Source organism: Paralichthys olivaceus, chromosome 21, assembly GCF_024713975.1.
Source record: "Paralichthys olivaceus isolate ysfri-2021 chromosome 21, ASM2471397v2, whole genome shotgun sequence".
NCBI classification, from domain to species: Eukaryota; Metazoa; Chordata; class Actinopteri; order Pleuronectiformes; family Paralichthyidae; genus Paralichthys; species Paralichthys olivaceus.
Genome location: NC_091113.1, coordinates 15,340,231 through 15,361,597, shown reverse-complemented (window position 1 = coordinate 15,361,597; position 21,367 = coordinate 15,340,231). Strand labels below are relative to the sequence as shown.

The 21,367-nt window shown below is 43.1% G+C and overlaps 2 protein-coding genes across 9 annotated transcripts in view; both read left to right on the top strand.

The window, feature by feature from the left end:
- mprip (myosin phosphatase Rho interacting protein) overlaps positions 1 to 3,769 on the top strand; it is a 42,635-nt gene extending 38,866 nt beyond the window's left edge. For 3 of the 5 annotated variants that reach the window (XM_069517351.1, XM_069517350.1, XM_069517347.1), the window contains 2 exons: positions 231 to 316; positions 2,788 to 3,769. In XM_069517351.1, coding sequence (XP_069373452.1) covers positions 231 to 316; positions 2,788 to 2,859 — 158 coding nt within the window. In that variant the 3' untranslated portion in view covers positions 2,860 to 3,769. Of the gene's footprint in view, positions 1 to 230; positions 317 to 640; positions 716 to 2,787 lie in introns of all 5 variants that reach the window. The other 2 variants (XM_069517348.1, XM_069517349.1) reach the window with 2 other exon arrangements.
- A 2,217-nt stretch (positions 3,770 to 5,986) lies between these two features.
- On the top strand, positions 5,987 to 17,529 carry LOC109646388 (transcription factor 20). Of its 4 annotated transcripts, none has more exons than XR_011239691.1 (7): positions 5,987 to 6,181; positions 7,217 to 9,879; positions 12,116 to 12,209; positions 12,795 to 12,844; positions 12,997 to 13,068; positions 14,970 to 16,281; positions 16,383 to 17,529. XR_011239691.1 is itself a non-coding variant. In XM_069517384.1 (6 exons), exons 2-5 carry the CDS (start codon positions 7,222 to 7,224, stop codon positions 13,042 to 13,044), a joined length of 2,850 nt encoding a protein of 949 aa, XP_069373485.1. In that variant the 5' UTR covers positions 5,987 to 6,181; positions 7,217 to 7,221; the 3' UTR covers positions 13,045 to 13,068; positions 14,970 to 17,529. The 4 variants fall into 4 exon arrangements, 2 of the variants coding, with proteins under 2 accessions (XP_069373485.1, XP_069373484.1); XR_011239690.1 differs by having other exon boundaries at positions 12,792 to 12,844; XM_069517384.1 differs by having other exon boundaries at positions 14,970 to 17,529.
- Positions 17,530 to 21,367: the final 3,838 nt, after the last annotated feature.

The following is a 21,367-nucleotide window of genomic DNA, read 5'->3' as shown; positions in this document are numbered from 1 at the left end:
CTGTCAACCATCTGGCCACATCCAAACATTATGACTCTTGAGTCAGACACATGGTGAAAGGTTTTCTCTACATGACTCCGGCATCGCTCACAGGTTACGAACTAATCTGTTCATATAAGTGGTTGTTGTGTGAGAACCATTGTGTGTCAACTAAATTAGCATTCAGTACACCTCAGGACCAGATCCTGTCTCTATTTCCTTATTTTACTCTGTCATGATTTCCCTTCTAGATATCATGAAATCCAAAAGCAACCCCGACATCCTCAAGATGGCAGCTGCTGCAGCTAAGCGCTCAGAACGCACCATGAGATCGAAGGTGGGTTTCTGGTTGAGTGTAATATTGATTGATTAATTCAGGATATCCACAGGACTGTATCACCCATTGTGTCATTTCACAGCGGACAGAGCCATCCTGTTGAGACATTCGAGCTTTCCCACTAAACAAAGACAGAAGCAGCTTTTAGTGACTTGCTGCCATCTTGAGGTCTTGTGCAAAACTGCATGCAGCATCACAAGCCCACTGTGTTCCTGCCGGGCTGCATTTTATCTATCCATTTTGTGACTCCATCAAAATTACCAGTCTTGGGTTTATGACGCTGAAGTAATGTCATGGTAGTCTAACACTCCCTTCTGTCCTCAGTCTGAGAGTCAGGACACTCCCTAGGACAGACAGGGCTGCTGAGGACGTGTAGGCCTCCCTCCCCTTCTCCCTTAGGTAAACCCAACCAGACGCACCCACTGGTGGTTTGAGCACCTCCTCCTTTCCTCTAAAGTTCTTCAAACACTGCTCCAAAAAGTTAAGGGAACACTTAAATCACACATTAAATTTTGACGAAGAAATGATTCAAGTTGAAGATCTTTACTGATGTACATTGTAGAATTTGTTGAGAACAAAATGACGTAATAACAGTCAATGCAAACCAAAATCATCAAACCATCGAGGGCTGGATTCAAAAACAATCTGAAAATCAAAGTTTACATCACAGGCTGATCCAACTTGTGTGAATTTCATGACAGCAAATGATAATGCGCCAATTCTGGTGTGATCTGGTGAATGCCAATCCAGCTGCACAGTGCTGGGCTGTGAGCACAGGTCCCACTACAGGACGTCAGGCCCTCATGCCACCCTCATGGAGTCTGTTTCTGAGAGTTTGGTCAGAAACATGCACACCTGAAGCCCGCTGGAGGACATTTTGTCTCATTGCACTTGTTGAACTGATTAACATTCACGTGTGCTTTAATGGACAGATTGAAATCCCTGGAGTTGAACTGACTTGGTGTTAAACTGTGACCATTGAGTGTTCCTTTAAATTTTTTGAGCAGTGTAGACCTGACTCACCACTTCACTATAGTGTGCTGACCTATCACTGGGTTTGTAATAATAATAATTACTACTCTGTCTGATGTATTTTGTGGATGGGTTGCTACAGACTTGTGCCACACTTTGGATCAGATGAGTCAAATATGGAACTGAATACATCAGTAAATGTACTTTTAGATAAATAACAATTGTCTTGTCTGATAATAATATTGTAAACGGTGTGTTTATGTGTGTCTTGGGTGGGAGTGTATTAACAAACACAAAAACAAATGTGACTTGTTTAAGATAAACGTCTAGCGTCTGAACCTAGCATTGAGTTCATAGCAGGGTGGAGTACAGTAAATAGCTGGTGAGCATTTTCTGTGTGTAGACTTGTGACAGACGTTAGCAGTAGATAGGTAGTAGGCCAAAGGGTTTGTGCCTGACATATGCACGCTAGTGTTTACTACATGGACGGACGAGTGAACGGATTAATTTGACTCGTATTTAACTCCTAACCCCCTCATTTGTACTTTCCTTGTCTTGGTGACCACTCAAAGCTCTTAACACTAACGTTTTACCATTCACCCATTCACACACACACATTCATGCAGTGCATCAATGTGCAGCACTTCATCTGTCTTACATCACTCACACACTGTCAGATAGCCGTCAGGGGCAATTTTGGGTTCAGTATTTTGCCCTAAGGAGTCTTCGGCATGTGGAATAGGGGAGGCAGGGATCGAGCCACCTCCTGTGGCTCAGGAGGTGAAGCGTTTCATCCACAAACCAGAAAGTTGTTGGCTTAAATCCACTTGCTCAATTGTCCTTGGGAAAGATGCTTAACCCCTGACGGCTGTGCTATGTAGGAATGTCGTGTGATAGAACAAATACAGCACATAGTAGGACTGTGTGAATGAGTGTTGGGGTGGATTTGGTGCAAAGAGCAAATACTGTCTTCTAAAAAAGCCTAAGCTGATTAAAGACAAATAATAGCATAAAATGTTTAAATTAATTATATAAACCGACGACAAGTGAAGAGAAAAACTAACTAACAGAAGTATGAAGGGCAGCTGTGGCAGAGAGGATAGAGCGGTCATCCTCTAACCAGAAGGTCGGCCGGTCTATCCTAGTCTTCCACTGAAACCTAAACCCCAGAGCCCCTCGTAGAAAAAAAAGTGCTGCCCTTATGTGCCCGAATATGTAAGACTAGAAAAGCGCTGTATAAATTCAGACCATATATGTTGGTGTGTTGAGTTACATGTTTGACTCATCTAATAATCGTACGCTCCCCGTTGTAAGTGTTTGCAATCAAATGTCATGTGTTGTGTTCATGATTCACTTTTAGATGTTCAATCACTGGGTGACAACAGGTTTAAATTGACACTTCCCGCTCAGAGCAGCACGTCTGTCCAGAGAAAAAAAGTTCTGCTCGAATTCTTTTTGACTGACACCGACGTGTGCTTCTCCTCTCTTCCTCCCCGCAGAGTCTAAAGGAAGGGCTAACAGCTGAGCAGAGACTTCACCTGTTTGAAAATAAAGACACGAAGGAGTTCTGACAGTGACGCATCATGTCCACCCACTTTGCTGCATGTTTAGAAGCCCACTATATTTTAGCTCTGTAATTTCTTATTTAGTAACACTACACACTGGTCACAAACACAGATCATATATTATTAAAAGAACATGGTATGAAGTTTGAATTTCATGTCTAGAGTTTGCATTCCATGCACTTCAGTTAACTGTGACATTTTTTGTATTGTTTATGATTTTTGCTGCCATGTTACTGTAAATACTGTTTTTAATTGAGCATTTGTCTTGCGTACACTAAAACTATGACCGTGTAAGCTACTGTTTTAACTCCTTAGACTGTTGCTAGCCAAAGGCGTAACTGTGATGTTTGAAGGCTGAACACAACCACATAATGACGAGTGAGTAATACTTGCATAGCGAAAACATAGGAACGAGTCCGGCGTCCAGGCGCGCGCGTTAACGCTCCATCACTCCGTTATCATTCCAGCACAGATGGCGGTGTTGCTCTGTTACGGAACAAAAATGCTTGTCCGCATTGGAGAACAGTCACCCACCATGTTGCTTCATCAAAGCCTGACATTAAAGTGACATCAAACACGCTCTCTGTTCTCCTCGGATCAATCTGAGACGTCTTTTTAAAGGGGAAAGCTGAATGTGTATGATGGGATTCACTAACTATAATTTAAATATATATATGAAAATTTATTTAGAGTTTTTTTTTTTTCTCTCACTGCAATCATCCAGCTGTATAGGAGTTGTTGGAGTTGGTTTCTGTTTGTAGTCTTGTTCAGTGGCAGTCCCTTTGTATTTATTTAAATGGTTGGGATTTTTTTTTCTTTCACATTCCCATTCCTCTGTACTCTATTATTGTAAATATAAAGCAAATATACACCAACTGACTACAGGTTTATTAGCAATAAATATTTTTGCACCCTTTGGTTTGAGTGACTGTTTTTACTTTATTTGACACATTGATGGAAACACAGGGTCCACTTTTATGGGCTCAACTTCATCACACTGTTCATGTCACCTCGAGTTTAGAGGGGTTGTGTATTTGTCACATAATTGAAAATATATATATCAACATCAATCAATATATCAAAATTGGTTACGTAAAGGGAGACATTAGGGGAAGTTTTTTTAACGCAGCCTGAAAGGTTAATCTCATTTGACATTTGCAGTCATCTATAAATGTGTATTTGCTATGTAATGATTTTATCAATCAGCAACTACTGCTCAATCAGAGACGGTGTGAAAAAATGAAGGAAATGACTCGACTTCTGGAGATAGTGTGAGTCATTTGTTAACAAATATTTACAAATCCTTCACACACATGGCATTTCAAAACCACACATTGAACTTATCAAGCCAGCTTATCAAGCACACAGGTTACAGCAATGTCAGGACAACACATCTTTGCTGCTTGACTTCAGCTTCACTTTTGAGATGACTGTGGCCTGAGAGCAGGGGTGAATCTAGGGGCAGAGGCAGGGGGGCCCACTGGCTCCACAGCTGAAATCTGATTGGCCCCTGAAATACCCTTGCCCTGTCTGACGTCTTTGAAAGTAAAAAACTAGTTACTAACAATGCTAATACTTTGTTAAGCATTTGTATTGTCTAAGTGTGCCTGTACTTGAACAAGGAACAATTTTCAAAATATAGCCAGTGTTGTGTGTCTTCAAAGCTATAGAGTTTACAGGAAACAAGGATTTGTGCACGTTACTGAATCAGGATCTGTTTGTGAATGTTGGACATATAAAGTTTGTCTCAATTCAGGGGCTGAGTTTGAAGACCACAGTGGCCCAACTAAGCTGTCCCATTTCAAAGACTCTTTCAGATTTGGATGAAAAATGCATCCTTTCATCCCAGAGAAACTCTGGTCATGTGCAACTGCAGCTCTGTTGTTAGGTGACAGCAATAAGGGGCGGTACGAGCAGGCCGCGGAAAGCCTAATTTCAATGCGGCCTCTGAGGTCTACGCAACCCATTAAGGAAGCAATCTTTGTGAGCCGGGTAGACCGCGTACGTCCTCCAAAGGATACGCCCCTGAATTCAGACACAGCTTCTATTGGCCCTTGTTTAGCCGTTTTCATGACCTCGCCTTTCACGCATGCACAACACAGTGGGAGGTTTTCTGCACAGATGCGTCTAGCATCAAATCCTCCTCATTATTCAGGCGAGAGGTGGAGCAGCCAGTTGCAGCCGACAGAGACAGGAGGTGACGTATTAACTCTGCCACGTAGATCACGTGATTTTCTTGACTGCACACAGACACCGGTTTAAGCTCTAATCCCCACAAACTCTCTTGACATCTTCATTTGTGTTTTTCATCATGTGTGACACTGATTTTTCACTGTGAGATATTTGTTTTTTCTTTTCTTTGTGCATCTGTAGCGCATCCGAAGCATCATTGACACCTGTTCACTACCAGAAACTTGAATTCTCTTAAAAAATACTCAAACTCAGTACAAACTCCAAAAATCTTTAAAGTCAAAGTCCCATGTCGGCAGGTTGGGTGCAGTGTTTCTTCTGTGTTCAATTATAATCTTCAGCTTGTTGACTCTTTCTCTATTTTAAAGGTTTTCTCCTTGGTGCATATTTTCTAAGTTGTGGATTTCTTCTGTAGAAACGTTCTCTATGTTGAGAAGAGTCAGTCTTTTCCATTCTTTCTATTGTAAGCTGAGGAGGGGTCTTCCTCCTGTTGTGTGGAAAGGAGCCGTAGAAGAACCTTTGTGTTCTCACATCGACTTCTCCTGGATTTCTACGGGCTGAATACTCGGAGGCCAGGCAGATAAACTCTGCAGAAACTACAGAGCCTCTCACTCTGACATTTGCGTTCACATGTGCACATCATCTTGAGAAGATACCTAGTGTCTGTGGAGTTCAGTGCATGTCTGAAAGCAGCTTTTGTAAAAAGTGGCCCCCGTTATGGCCCGTGATATATAAAAATGCTGGATCCACCACTGCTTGAAAGCCTCTATGCAACAGCTGGATTACAGACAACTGATTCAGGACTGGGCCTAAACAGCAAAAGGTTTGCGTTCAACAACTTCCATTGTTATATCATGTGTCATTGTACTTTTGATCCTCATGTTCGAAGACCAACTGAGACGGGCCACTAGTAGTTTTATTGTGAAAGGTCGATCCGGAAGCTGGACCTGGTACAGTGGAGTTGACGCAGCTGCTCTCAGAGAAGTGTGTCTCAGAAAGTGTGAGGGTCCGCAGTCAATGTGGGGCTTTCTCCCCGTGTGGTCGCCGGTAGTTAGAGTAGGTGGGCTGCTGGAGGAGATGCCGGGGGGGACGGATTGTTAACGGGACGTTTAATAACGCTGCGGTCTCTCCGGTCCCGGTAAGTTTGGATGAGCGGCGCATTACCTCCTCTTTGTCTCATCCGCCAGGCCTTCCCCGGTCCGCTCCGCTCTGTTCAATGCACAGAACGTGTCGCCAAACCCCATGACAAGTACTCTGCACTTTAATAAAACCTCTCTCACCGTCGAGTTTTTGCATTAAGTTTCTAACTATTTTACTTTTTTTTAGCACCGTCAAGATGCACTCTGCAAATCGGAGCTCATGTAATATATAAACAAACGTGTTCTGAAATGAGAGCTAACATTTTCAAATTGGTTCCGCTGCAACAAAGTTACTCAGAGTCGTAGGGAGCAGTCACGATCAGTGCGGATTACTAAGCTGTAAAAGTTGCCGTTTTATCGAAGCGGTGCGCTTCTAGTGAATAAAAACCTTGCCGAATTAAAGAGTGGATATTACTGAACAGTGGGGGTTTGAAAGCCGCGTACAATTGTGTGCAGCTTTCTATCGTAACGGAGAAATACATTAAAGTTGCGTGGTAGTTGATGGAGTTCGCCATAAGGGAACGTCACCGGAGCTAAGCCGGGCCTAGCAAGCTAATATTAGCTGCGGCTAAGATAAGCTAACTGTCGCTAGCAAGTGTGACCTGTCAATGTTGGGGGCAAAGAGTGACTCAGTGTCCGGAAACACTCTGTCCCCTGAACACAACAACTTTAAACCAACAACGTCCATTAATAATAACATAAAGTAGGAACAAGTTATGACGTGACCTGTCAGTCAATCCCTCAAATGTTAGTGAAATACAAGCACACGCCAGGTTTCAAGCTAAAGTCCACGTTCTGACTTGAGATGTGAAGGCTTGAGTCTTCAAAACAAAATCAAACAACAAATGACCAGTGAATGAAACGTGTAGCTCACTTTACTGTGACCTTAAGAAAGAAGACGTCATTCAATCTTATCTATATAGTTAATGACAACTAAAAAATAAACCAGAAATCAGAAATGTACTGTTCTTGTTTTTTTTCCATTAGTAGATGTCACAATCACAAGTTTCTTCCCCTCTCTCCGTCCATTTCAGTTGTTATGGAGCAGCCACCTGGGAGCGTAGATGATCTACAGCCTCAGGACCTCTCCACCTCCAGCATCCCCGCTGGGATCGACCTGTCTAGGAAAGGCGAGGAATGTGTCCTCAACTCCACGTCCCTCGATGCCCTGCGGATCGTCAAGAGCCCGGGCTGGTATGCGAATTCTGCGAGCAGCAACCCAGGATTCCCCTCCGCAGAGACCGGCCCCTCGCACGTCGCGCACCAATCAGGGGAACACGTTCAACCAGACAATGCCTTCTCTCGCACTACAGTCACCCTCTCCTACGTGAGCCGGTCTCACGTATTCTCAGCTCAAGACTCGCTGTCTCGACACTCGCCTCTGTGCGTTTTGCCACCCATTAGCAACTTCTCCCTCCACCCGTCATGTGACTCAGAGAAAGGGCTCGGGGAGACAGGATTTTCACTGGACCAGCATTACTTAGAACAGGCTGAGGGACCAGTGGCCCTCACCCTTCAGCCAGAACCTTTGCAGTCGTTATCTCAGGCGGGACCAGAGAAGGATGGGGGAGTATGTCTTATACCGGAGTCTCGAGAGGTTAACGGTGGACTGGTTTCCAGTGATGGGTACGTGGACGAGGAAGTGGAACCCAGTATGCGTTTGATGAATGGTCGAGATGATAGTCAGTCGAGTTCAGTAGCATGTGCAGAATCCTCACCAGAGACTCTCACCCCTGTGACAGTAGAGGATCCGGTGAAGGGCAAGTCTGAGGTGCTCTTACTCATGTCTCAAAAACAGGACCCGGTGGTCGTCCTGGACAGTGTGGCTGCTAGAGACCTGTGTTCCCTGAGCAGGGAGTACATCAGTCCTCTGGAGGACCCCGTCTCCCCCTCCGCTACCTCACTGGACGATGTTGAGGATGTGTTCATCCTTCCTCAGGCCTCCAACTCGCCTAGCGGCGACAACGCCTGTCTAGAGGCAGCAGAAGAGGTTGCATGGGATGTCTCTAGAACAGAAGGGTCCATTCAGGAAGGCTCTGGCATCACAAGGTTGGATTCAATCGATGAAAATAAGCAGCCGGTCCGTGGACAGAAGTCAGTGATAGAGTCTTTTATTGACTTGACAGATGATGTGTGTGTGTCCGATGTTTTAGAGGACAAGCCCAAGACCGTTAGTCCCCACATGAATGGGAATGCAAAGGCACAACAGAGAACTTTAAAAGAAAAAAAACTGCCGTGGCGTTCCAGCAGAGGGACGCGACTGGAGGCTATAGTTATGAACATAAATTCAAGCAGGTATAAAGTATCAGGATGCATACGCACCAATAAGAAAGCCCGTGCTTCCCCACCAACAGCTAATGATTCTAACTTAACAGATCCTAAGAGTAAAAACACCCTGCCAGTAGGAAAAAGGAAAAGCAGAGCGAGGTCCTCCTTCTCAGTGAAAACAATAAAACAAAAAGCAGGAACTCCAGTGAAAAGGGTTCAAACTAATAACATGAACACTGACTCTACCTCTGACTCTAAACTCAGCATTTCTAAAAAGTCACATAACAGCACACCTCCAAAAAGTCCTCAGCTTGCTGTGCACAAGAGAACAAGGGAAGAGCCAAAGGATGTTTCACTCCCCGTACGTTCACCACAGACTAGCCCCACGCAGTCAAAGAGGACACGTTCATCACAGTCCAGTCCTCAGTCTTCTGCTCACAAGAACTCTAAGAAGGAGCCAGAGCCTCTGTCTCACCCCAAACCCTCAGTGGAAATGTATGTGGCAAAATCTTCCCCACCGCCGTCAAATTCTCCAAAGAAAAGTCCAGGGAAAGCCAAAGGCAAGGCTGTAGGTAGCAAAACATCTCCCACTGCCAAGACGAAGTTCCCTCGTGTTGCCAAGAGGAGGCAAAGGAAACTTAAAAGCAGCCTATCTTTGTCCATGTTCTCCCCCAAGGAGCCGGAGATCAAGCTGAAGTACGTCAACTACAAGGAAGAGAAAAGAGAACTGAGGTCAGAGAGTTTCTCTCCATTCATCCGCATGGAGCGTCGGCAGCCATCGCCTTTACTGTGTACTGTAATCAACTACCCAGAGGAGGCGAGGACACAATGCAAGAAGGGCCAGCAGCAGCAGGCCCACCCCAGTGAATTCATCTCTGCAGCTGTACCCAGTACGTCTTGTCTCCAGCTGGGCCGGGTGTCCACACACAGCCAGCACCGGCGCTCTCTTGTCTGCTGCCTGTGTGGGCAGTCGGCCAATGCCATGGACTTGGGGGACCTCCACGGCCCTTACTACCCAGAGGGGTACCAGCCAAGCACTAAAACACCAGCCAGCATAACGCAGCTCAAGGAGGAGGAGGACGGTGACAGCGATTCAGACTCCTCATCCTGCAGTGTCAGAGGCAGGAGGAGGAAGCGTGCCGTTCCGCCCACACAGTGGTCCTTCAGGCCGGGAGGCCAGCTCAAACAGAAGGGCCTCCTGGAGAGCCTCCGGTGGAGCAGTAACGGCACGGGCAGCCCCGCAGCTAAGCGGGCCCGCTCAGACGCCAGCGCTGCAGATGTGGAGGACTGGTACAGCCCCCCTGTGCTGCCCCTGGAGCCCTGTGAGTACTGGCTCCATGAAGACTGCGGCATCTGGTCCGCAGGCGTGTTCCTCGTGAAGGGCAAAGTCTACGGGCTGGAGGAGGCTGTCAAGACGGCACAAGAGATGGTAAAGGGCACTTTAGGCCTGTCATGTTAATTCTCGTTTTCACAATGCATTTTTAATGTTTTTCTTTATCTTAAAATATTGTGTTGCAAATGTTTCTGGATCCTCAAACTGAATATTTCAAAGTTTATTTTCAGTGTGGTGGCAGACTTATCTATAAGTAAATATCCATTCTTTGCTTATGAAATATATGGTGGTGGTTTCTTATGAGGCAACCGTTTACAGCCCTGCAGTTACAAATTGATTTTACAGTCGTGGAGGACTCAAAGAAAAGTAAATGTAAATGTTCGAAAAAGTATTGTCCAAAGTTGAAAAATTATATTTAATTATATGAAATAGTTGCAGATGAACTTTGTTGGTATATAAAGTCCCATGCTGGTGACTATATATATACATATACTAACAAAGTTCATAAAGTTTCTTAAGCCGTTTTAGACATGAACTCTATGAATGTCTCAAATGTCTGGAAAATTGGGTCAAGATATTTTCTGGGCTTTATCCGAGTGCAGTAGATTATTATCCAGGTCAGATGCCTTCCCAACAGGAAGATGTCTGGGACATTTAGGTGAGGGGTGGCCTTTGGGTAGAGCGTTCAGGAGGCAGGACATGACGTATAAACTGCAGAGATCACAGCACATTGACGGGCATCTGCCCTTTTGTCAAAAGCTCTTGATTCACGTTGACATCTTAATTACCTTCTTCTCCGTGTGTAGCACCTTGTTTTCATCCAGAGAGTTTTCTATTCTTCCAGTTTTCCTTGTGTGTTTAAAAACATTTGACACACCCACTCACTCACCGTGACATTATTCTGCTGTATTCTCATATGGACTGTCTCAGACATTTTACCAGGGGGCTGTCAGGCAAAGTCCCAGGAAATATCAGGGGCAACTGACTCAGACATTGTGTTCTCACTTTCACCCCCTCCAGACAAATCCAGGGAAATCTCTGGACTCGAGTGCATATCTGAAAGCAGCTTCAGTCTGCTGCCAGAGATGTGATTCAAGCTCAGTTTCAGTATCTAAGAGTTTTCCTGTTGATACCACAGACTCCATCTATGGCACCGAATGATTAGTGAGCAGTGTTTCTTCACCATACCCACTGCACAGACATGGTGGGATGTATCATGTTCCTGTCACTGTACTACCATGTTCCCAAAGTCAGACTGTGAATAGACCTGTAGACATTTTGCTTCAAACACATGACAGATGCAAAAACGATAGAATAAAACAAATATCTCCAGGTGAAATAGCGGTGACACACAGAAGACACTGTAGAAGATGTCCAGAGAGTTTGTGGTGATGAGAGCCGATCACAGGTGTCGGCTGCTGTAAACATAATCATGAGATCTCGGCAGCGAATGCGTCACTTCCTGCTGCACCCAACTGCTCCAGCTCTCGCCTGAATAATGCAGAGGATTTGATGCTGTTGTGAACGTGTCTGTGTAGAAAACCTCCCGCTGTGTTGTGCATGTGTTAAAGGCAAACTGTGGATAAACTGAAGCCAGTTCTCCACATTTTACCTTTTGGCCATGTGTGAAAACAGCTTGAAGAATGAACCATGAGTCAGGGATTCTATGTGAAAACATCTTTTCATTAGTCGTGCCAGCAGAATTGTAATGAGATAATAATGATAATCATAATAATGCTATTGGATTTTCAATGATATTGAGTTTGCAGGGTTTTTACAGACTCTAAGACAAGTCTAAAATTCAATAATATGAATTGTAGGCCTAAACATTTTTGTTTCAATGTTAAAATATAATTTACTATGTCTTAAGTATGTCCAGGTCTTCATTAGGTTAATGTTCATTCAATGCTGGTACTTCATTTCTCAGAATAATTCATGGATCTTGATTATTGATTATTATTTATGAATGTTTCCAATTTGGTGCAGATCTGAATAATCAGGATCTAGTGAATTTAAATGTGGTTTTATAAGGGGACTGTTGGGCCTGGCCGGAGGTATGCTTTCTACTGGGTGATGTCTCTGTATGTTCCAGTTCTCTCTCAGTGAAACGTGTGAGAAGTGTGTCTAGTTTGGAAGATAATGTGACGTTTCAAGGTTTACCCTCTACAAGGCCACTTCACCTTATATTTAATTGAGGGGAAGCATTTCTGGGATGATCCTTCATATCTCTCATACCCGACATGTCTTAAATAAAGACGTGTCTTAAATCAGAAACCACAGGCGTCGGCACATGACTTACTCATTGTACCTTGTTTGTGCTCTGTGTTTGCAGACATGCTCAGCGTGTCGTTATCCAGGTGCGACACTGGGCTGCTTCTTCAAAGGTTGTCCCAACAAGTACCACTACAGATGTGCTCTGGAGTCAGGTACGTCGTGCTCTGTGCCCCTCACCTTATCACAGCACGCAAGAACAAAGTACTGTCTTGTCCAATCCTTCTTTCTATGGACGGCGTACGTGGCTTTTATTTTTGTTTGGTTGGTTAACCCTCTGTGAAAACAGATGTGCAGACATTTATGCATATGTATGGGAGATCTCTGCTTCCACCAGAGTACAATGCAGGTGAACAGATAATCTCAAACCCTGTTCAAATAAAACCAAACTGACTCAGCATGACTAGAGGTACAAAAGAACATATTTGCTTTTGGTGAACTGGTCCTTTAAATGTAGATCGTTTTGCATTGATGTAAATGAGATGTTATTTTGGTCTGCTAGAGGACCTTTACTTTTTCCTGAATAAATTCTGATGTCTGAAATTAACCGTATCTGTTGAAATACAAAGTGGAATTCACCCACAGCTGGTGGAGTGTGTGAGTGTGTCAGAGTTCATGTGGGCGCATTGGTGAGGAAATAGCTGCTCTGCTGGGGCTGGACTTGCACGTGTGGGTAGTTGAACCCTTCGGGTGAATCAATGCGGCATCTTCAGCCTCCTCTTCTGTTCTTGTTCCAGCAGAATGTGTACTCATTGAAGAAAACTTCTCCATGAAGTGTAAAAAGCACAAGGTGAGCAGAAATAACTTCACTTAAAGCTGGACAAGTTGTTCCAGAGACACTTTTGAGTGTTTCTATCATTATCACAAGCTCCCTGTCTGAAGGATGTTGACGTGAAATTGTGCAACTCTCTCATTGACTAAGCTTTTGATTCCATTCTTCAGGACAAGACGTTCAAAGGTCCTGCAGGGAACAGATGCAACGGCAGGTGACAACGTTGGTGTGAAACTCATGAGGTAAAATACTTCCTCTGCTCTAATGAGATCTGTGGCTCAGGAGCAAGTTGTGTCAAATTACTTCTCAATCTCCGAATTGAGATCCATCCATGTTTTTATTTTATTTTTTTATTTTCACCTTATCTGCAAAGTTCCCCAACATTCTGGAAGGGCTGCTCCATCCCGAAGTTGCCTTTGAAACCTCTTAAATCTTATTTCCTTATTTATATCCTCTTTACCTGATAGCCTTAAATAGACAAAGTTGTGTGGGGGTAAAAGAAAGAAGTCTGTCTCTGGCCCTTACACATCTGTAAATAACATGGCTGATGTACCTGTCTGTCACTGAACTGCACATGAGAGTCTTCAGCCACCGAGACATATACCACTGAAGCAGAGACGATAGTGAGAGGTTAGCGAGCGAGTCATGGAAAAGCCTGCTTCTAGCCAAAGTGTAGCCTGCTCTCACAAGCTTGTCCAGGATAATCAACTCTAGCTTCATTCCAGCAAAATTACCACATATGACAATGTTTTGTCTCCGTGGGTATTTTATCGGTGAAATGAAATACTCAATGAGACATGTATTAAGTAAAAATGCTCAATTACAGTCTTGATAAAAAGTTTGCATTATTTCCTGGTCCTGAAAACCTTGAAACCCTGAAAATATCATACATGGAAACAAAGAAGGCATTACTTGCTGTTGTTTTGACAGTTGCTCCTTTTTGTTTTGATGATGGAAAACATTGAAGTGTCAGTTTTAATTTAAAGTGTGTAGGAGCCACAGCCCTTTTTTCACAGTGGTCACTTAGCTACTAGTTGAGTTGCTGGTAAACTGCCTGATGTGAATGTGACTTTGCAGCATTCCACGAAGAGTGGTAAAAATGGAGTTCTACCAACAAGCTGACAGAGAATCTGCAGAGAAGAAAGAAAGTAACAGAGCGCTGTTCTGCTGGACAAAACCAAGGAGCTTAATGTTTATCAAAATGCAATTAGAGATGTGTTGTGTATTGTGATGCACAAGCTGAGGAGTTTGAGGAGGCCTGTCTCTTTGAAGAAACTTTTGAAGTAGTTGACATGAGTTTAAATCTGCTTGAAATATTTTGAAATACGCTTGATGTTCCAATCTCTGCCTTTTGGAATAACTAGTTCCAACATATTCAACCGATGCAAACACAGAATCCTTTGTGTGCACTGCATTTTCAATGGGACAGGGCTTGTCACTGCTGATTGGGCAACACCTCTGACACACCCAGCAAACGATAGAAAACGTTTCTCAAAGCCTGTTGCTAACGTAGCTCACTGTCAAAGGAAAAACAACAGCTTGGAAACAGCAGGGAAACATTGCAAAACTCTTAAGACTGATGGTGTCCCGGGTGTTTTTGTTTAGTCACTGGAACACCGGTAACTTAGTGAAATTAAAGCAGAAGCATGGCACTTTGATGTATTAACAAGAGAATCTGTGAACACTTACAGTCCTGGCTGATTATTGTCTGTTTTTATTTTTCCATTCTATTATTCCAGTCATTTTCAGAAATGATCTCTGGAAAATGTCCGCACAGTTGTGTCTGGACTTTCTTTGCAGCAGGAGATTCTCCGCTGAGACTTGTGCACAACAGCAGAAAACTCTCCAGCTCGTTTAAGTGAGAGGTGGTGCAACATGCACGACGCAGGCCGGAGCGTATAACTTCCACTGCAGAGATCATGTGTCTCTGTGTACAACATTAACATATTCTTTTATTCTTCTCAGTTTTGTGTCTGTCGTCTGTTAGAAACATCATCAATGTATTAAATTGTTTGCAGGGAATCCTCCGGATGATTCCGCCCAGTCTACTGGGGGGGCTCCCTGAGAAATATCCACAGCCACTGACTTTTGTTTTGAAATGTGTTCAAATGAATAACTTTGAGTCATGTGTTTTCTCTTCCAGACTTTCACCTGCAGCGTCCGGCAGGGGCTGCCTTTTTCGCTGGTAACCATGGCAACATTGGACCAGGCTTCCTTCTGACTGACAGCTAGCACCCATAAACCTTAACTTCACCCTCGGCTCCTCGCTCCGCTGTTAGACCTGACATCAGCGACTGGAGGAGCTCAGCCACAGAGAGCTCCCTCGGGCCAGTCACGACACCTGGAGACTGAAAAAAATCATCCTCGCTTCCTTTAAAGAAACAGGCTGAATTCGTGGAGTTATTTATGAAGATTTGTTTTCATGGATTAAATGAATAATAATCAAAGATATTTAATTTTTTTAAAGATTTTCTAAGTATTTGATTATATTTGGTTTATTTATTCCTGAGGTTTCTTAATGGCTTCTTTAGCAGTTGTCAAAAAGGTTTGACTGTGTTTCCTTTCTTTAAGTTATTGGTGAAGCAGATCAATATTGAAATTTCAATCTAGTCAAGGAGACGCAGGTTTTAGGAAGAGATGGGACAGAAAAAAGGGCTGGACAGTCGATTTTAAGGACCCTCTCAGAACAAAGGTACCTGACCTGAGTTTTTTGGACTCACACATGGCATTACGTTTTGTTTCGCAAAGCCGAGATCTCTCAGATGACACGTTGCCATTAACAATGGCCCCAGTTGATGTTGCGGAGGGGAGGGGGGCAGTGTATGTTTGAATGTATTCTCTCGGTGTGAGGGGTTTCTGCAGGATGCACTTTGGAAGAGGCACTGAACACGTGTGGTCCTCTGCTCCGGCTGCAGTGTTTCCTTCTTGGGCTGACACACACACACACACACACACACACACACGTTAAGCAGAGCTGTTAAATTGGATTTGAATAATTTAAAGCCGATTGGATTAATTTATTCAGGATGATGTAAACTGCAAAGTGTTCACATTTTCCCTGCTGTGCATTTTATTAATCACAATGAATATTAACCTGGTTAATTCATGCAACACTGTTTCAAACAAACAAACAAGTTCATCAAATCCATTATTGTAAACATGTGATGCTCTAATCAAATCTGCTTTCAAATAATCAAATCACATAACATCATTTGACAATCTTTCTTTCAATTCATGTCCATTTTCATCACCTCATATATATTATTTTATTTTTTGACCTAAAGCACTTTGGCTTCTCATGTCAGACTGAGAGCATTTGAATGTTCCCATGTTCTGTTCATCTGCACTGTCTTGACATCAGTTTGTTTGGAACCATGTCTGAGGACGATAAATAATAGCTCATTTACATGATGGGACTCCTTTTGCTGCCATTCATCGGCTGTTTACTTGGGTTTGTCCTCATCATTTTTTCCTCCCTCGGTTTCACTTTCATTACTGTTGAATGAACCTCAACAAAGCCTGGTCTGTCCTCACAGGACCACTCGGCTTCACCAAGGTTTAAATCGGATGTATGTCTGCTGATGTATCACTGGTGTGGAGAATTCTTGGTTTACATGGATGTTAATTTCAGTAGCAGTGGCCATGCTAGTGTCAAGATTTCTGCTCTGATGTTGATTTTTATTTCTCGGGCGCCTGGTTGGTGCGTTTCCTGCAGAACCTTTCTTAAAAAGTCGAATTGACAAGAGTTGCAGTTTTTCCTCTTCTCTCTCTCATATTGTGCAAAGACAAATCAGTGGATGTACGTTCCCTTCCTTTAACATCCTGATGAAGGCAGCTGTCAATCATTTCTCTGCTGCAGACTTTGTTGTTGTTGTAAGTGCACGTCAGGCAAATTCCTAATGAACCCACAGGTACGCACCGACTCTGTGGGCCGGGTGTGAACGATGCACTGCGGTTAGTTCCAGGCGTATTGTTTTAGTTGGGGCTCTGGCTGCTCAGTCTGTTTGTTTTAGAGAGAAGTCTGTGATCAGTGTTGGTGTAAAGTGTCTGTTGTACTCTTCATCGCCGCCATTAGGGGCAGCGCAGCGCTGTCTGAGACCGCTGCAGTGTCCCACCAGCAGCAGCAGGACACAGTCACACCTACACCTCTGTCCTGGGACGCTTCCTCTCTCACATGTGCCATTATCAATTAACTATTATCATTAATTTATCTTCATTTTGTTGCAGCAAATTCGTTTTGTTAATTATCACGTTTGTCGAGAGAGCCTGAAATGTTCTCTGCATTTTTTTATTGTTCCAAAAAGTGGTTTACTTTGTACCAAATACAGTTTTTTTTAAATGATATTTTGTCCATGTGTTAATCTCAGGGCTGATTGTCAGATATTCTATTGATTTGAATTTTTATTATGACTGTGTCCACCCCACTTTGGCTGGTGATACCTGTAGCAGGATGTGGTTCTCTCCTCAGATGCAAGCGTCTCTGTCCTGGCACACACACACACACCACCCATCACATTCCAACACCTCCATGTGTCTGTCAGTGCTGCCGTGATCTTAGGGTTTCACTTTGGACTAGTCTGCCAACTCGTGTCACTTTTTTTTTTTTAAATTCTTATTATTTTATGGCAACTTTTTGTACTGTCTCGTTCACCTCTTGGAGTATCAGAGGTCATGTAATTGTCAAAAATAAATATTTTGCTCAATGTTGTGTTTTTCTAGAGCAATTTCTTTAGTGACTGAGAAATGTTTCAAAGGAAAATAGAAGAGTTAAGTAGCATCTTATTTACAGTTGTGTGTCAGAATGTCTTCTAAGCTTTTTATCACTTGATTCTGAAGTTTTACGGATCAATGTTTAAGCCCATGGTTTGGCCTCATTTCCACCAGCTACACAATTAAACTCACTGTACTTTGCTAATTGTTACCGGCTAATAAAGAGCCAGATATTTGCCTCAGGGTTAGATGGAACCAAATCATCAGGGTTTCTGCCTTTTAAAATGTTTCAACTAAAATTCAGTGATCTGAATTTTAGGCCTTAAAAGTCTTAAATCCACTAAACTCATTCTTAAAGATGTTAACATGTTTACATAGGTCTTAATTAAATTCTGAATTAATACTACTTTATTAATACTATGCTTTAAAATGAGTGCTTTCAAGAGAAATGTTGTGCGGCATGCATCGCTTGTTATGTCTCCATGTGTTTGTTCTTTGTCAGCGATACAGATATTAGTACGCTGTGATAAAACTACAAACAAGCCCAATGAGGAACTGAGAACCAGAAACCACTCTGGTCAGAATTTATCTCAGTTCACTCATCTTGGCTGTTGGGACTGACTGTGGATACCTTCAGTTTCTGCCTGTAGTTTGACGTTTATTCTCAATGTCTGATCTTCAATTTTACAGAAGTGTATACAATTCGGAGACAACAATATTCCTTCATTTCTGTCACGTTCGACAGATATGAAAGAATATTGTCTTATAAAGTTAAGTTTAATTTGTTGAACTTTGTAGAAACCCTACAAGGAAGAACCCTCTGACCTCTGGAGTGAAATCTATCGAAAGGGTGGAACCAGGAATCTTATATTTCTTTGACATTGTGAGATGGTGTGTTTTTTAATGCAGAGATTTAGATTTAAAAAGCAGTTAAGGACTGATGTGTGGCTGAGAGTGGGAGTTGTGGTGGGGTTTGATTTCACAGGAGAATGTTCTGGCCGAGGTTTGTGCTCTACTGAATGAATATTATGGTTAATATCATAATTAGATGGACAAAACTATGTTGGTCCATTGCATTTAATTTGTATACCGTAGCCATGGCAACTCTAAAAGGTAATTTGACTGTGTTGGTAATTTGTCACACTGCCCCCAGTCGTGGTGACAACTTTAAAAGTCTGTTATTTGAAATGCCCTGTCTGTAATATCACTTTCCCTCTGGCACTTCCATTTTACGTTTTATAATGGAGTTATTACCTCCGCCAAGAAGATTTTGTTTTCATCTGTATTTGTTTTTCTTACGTCAGCAGGATAATGCAAAAACAACTTTACATATGACCACAAAACTTATTTACCTAGGTCATTAGAATGACCCGACCATTTAGTCTCTTCTACTGAGGAACGTCTTAAAATGAACACTTCTATATGTAACTATGAGTTTACCAGGTATTACTTTACTGTTCAACACTTTATATATATATCCATCTGTTGTAATAATCAAACCTCACACACCAACTCTGCTCATGGCTGACCAGCATCACTAGACTTTTAAAGCAAAGTGAAATAAGCAAGTTACGGTGTCTTTCTTTAATGCAGCAGTGAAATTGATTACTTACTAAATTAGTTCATAATCAGTTGGTTCACGTATATATTTTTTACTCTGGCTTATTTGTTCCTTGTTAACTTCAACTTCCAAAAAATCCTGAATTTCTGTAGAACTCTAATGTAATTAGGTTTCACACGGAGCATAGAAAATATCATGTTCATCAACTCCTGTTTCATCATCCATAGAGAACTCAAAAAACAAAAGTGACAATACCATAAAACCCAACAAGAATTCTCATTTTATTGACTAAATCTCAGCGTACAGGAAGACATTTGTAATGCAGCGACAGAACTGGGTACGAGTTTGAGTGCTGTGGTCATCTACTCACTGAAACTCCACTGAAATTGTGATGCTTTGAAACATGCCACTGCAGAGCGAGACACTGACTCTCCATTACATGATGTTATGGATGGGTTGAGGAGGCCTCAGTGACTGACAGTGTGTTGGATTTGAGGGAGTCTATGGAATGTAATATTCATAGTTCTGTTTTCATTTGGGTATAGTCAGCGAAGATCGTTGTTTTTGCCATGTTGTGTTGCCGTCTTTCTACAGAAGCCCAGAACGGACAAACCAAACAGAGACTGTAGAGAGGGCCTCTCGGTTTTATGAATCCTGAAAACCACCATAGTGTCTGCTACACATGTGGGAGGCCGGGGGATAGTGAGTTATCACTAGTTGTCACTAAATCCTTCATACCGACCCTTAGATTGGTGTTAGCTAAAAGACGCATGTTATGTTTCATCCTGACGTACATTCTGATATTTTAAACTTGAGATATTATTTTACTGTTGCATTAGAAATAAAAATACATTCAGATCAAATGATGCACATTTGTGTTCTGAAAATCAACTTGTTTCTGGAGTTTGAGTATCCTCCTGATTTTAGGCTCAACTTTACGGCCTTCACAAAGGAACACTAATTGAATTATAGAAGTAAGTGGAGATTTCAGAACACAGTCAAATCCACCATGCTGATACAGGGTGCGTGCAAAACTCCAGGATAGCTGTTTACATGAGAGCTTGTCAGGGACGTTCACTGTCACTCTGATGAGGCAAGACATGAGAGAGAGAGAGAATGTGTGGAAGAGGTTTGGATTTGACACCATATATTCAAAAATTGTGAACGAATGCGGGTCTACGTTAGCATTGGCCCAATGAATCTTAAGTTAAAGTTAGCCTGGTGCTACCTAAGGCTACATCCACACAACCATGTTTTTCTTTGAAAACACATCAACTCTGCGACCAACATGCCTGGTGTCCACGACTGCTGAAATGGAGGAGTTAGGAAACGCTGCTGGGTGGTCAGGTGATGCACAGGGATTCAAACAATGACGTCCAAACGCAAATTGTTCGAAAATGTAATGAAATGGATGACTCCTAAGATAGTGGAGGAACAGAATATCAATTCTGATCTTTTATAATTCGGCTGTGTTGCGTTCTGATCTTTTTGAATAAATCCCAAATGACTTTTAATTTGTTGCCCCTGTGGTCACCACTGGCCACCCTGGGCTCCGCCACTGCCAGATGTGCAGAGCTTCTCTCTGGACTTGTTAGGATGGATGACTGAGACGCTGTGGAGAGGTAGAATGGTGGTTTGTGGGTGAACGCAGGGAAAGAATGACGTGGTGAGGTCACGTACAGGCCTGCGTAAGGTCATGTGCATGTAACCTTGCATGTGGTCGTGGAAGAGGCCCCCCCTCCCCCCCAGCTGAACCTGATGTGCCGGAGCTCACACAGTAAACGCTGCTTGCAGCTGGCCGACGGAGAGGCTGCAGCGAACAGCGTGACAGCAGTGTCTGTATCAGCTCTGTCCATTGTTCCGAGTCAGAGGGCTTGAAGCTGATGATGAGGTCAGAGATTGTCACAAGATGTAGTCATTTGCATACTCGCTGGCTGATCCGGGAGCAGCTCCGAGGGATGCAAACCGAGCAGGTTCACGTGAGAGCTGAGAGCGAGCTGAGTCGGTCCTCGGTCGGACAGATCCGGGCCGAGGCCGCAGACCCTCACGGGATAAAGAGACATGTTGTACGCAGCTGCACGACATCTACAGAGAACTACAGCTTGTGACGGGAGCGACACTGAGCAGGTTTTCACAACAGACAAATTCATGCAGATTTATGTCTGGAAAACAACACACGAAACGTCCATTCATATACATGACCTGATGGGGTTTTTTTTTCTTCTTCAGATTATTCAGGTAATATTCATGATGAGTCAAAGAAAGGATTG

What these genes read in the sequence shown, in the direction of transcription:
- LOC109646388 (XM_069517383.1), top strand. Translation starts at nt 7,222, where the DNA reads ATGGAGCAGCCACCTGGGAGCGTAGATGATCTACAGCCTCAGGACCTC. An exon ending in TCAAGACGGCACAAGAGATG is followed by an intron (nt 9,880 to 12,115) that starts GTAAAGGGCACT and finishes CTGTGTTTGCAG; the next exon opens with ACATGCTCAGCGTGTCGTTA. An exon ending in TGAAGTGTAAAAAGCACAAG is followed by an intron (nt 12,845 to 12,996) that starts GTGAGCAGAAAT and finishes TCCATTCTTCAG; the next exon opens with GACAAGACGTTCAAAGGTCC.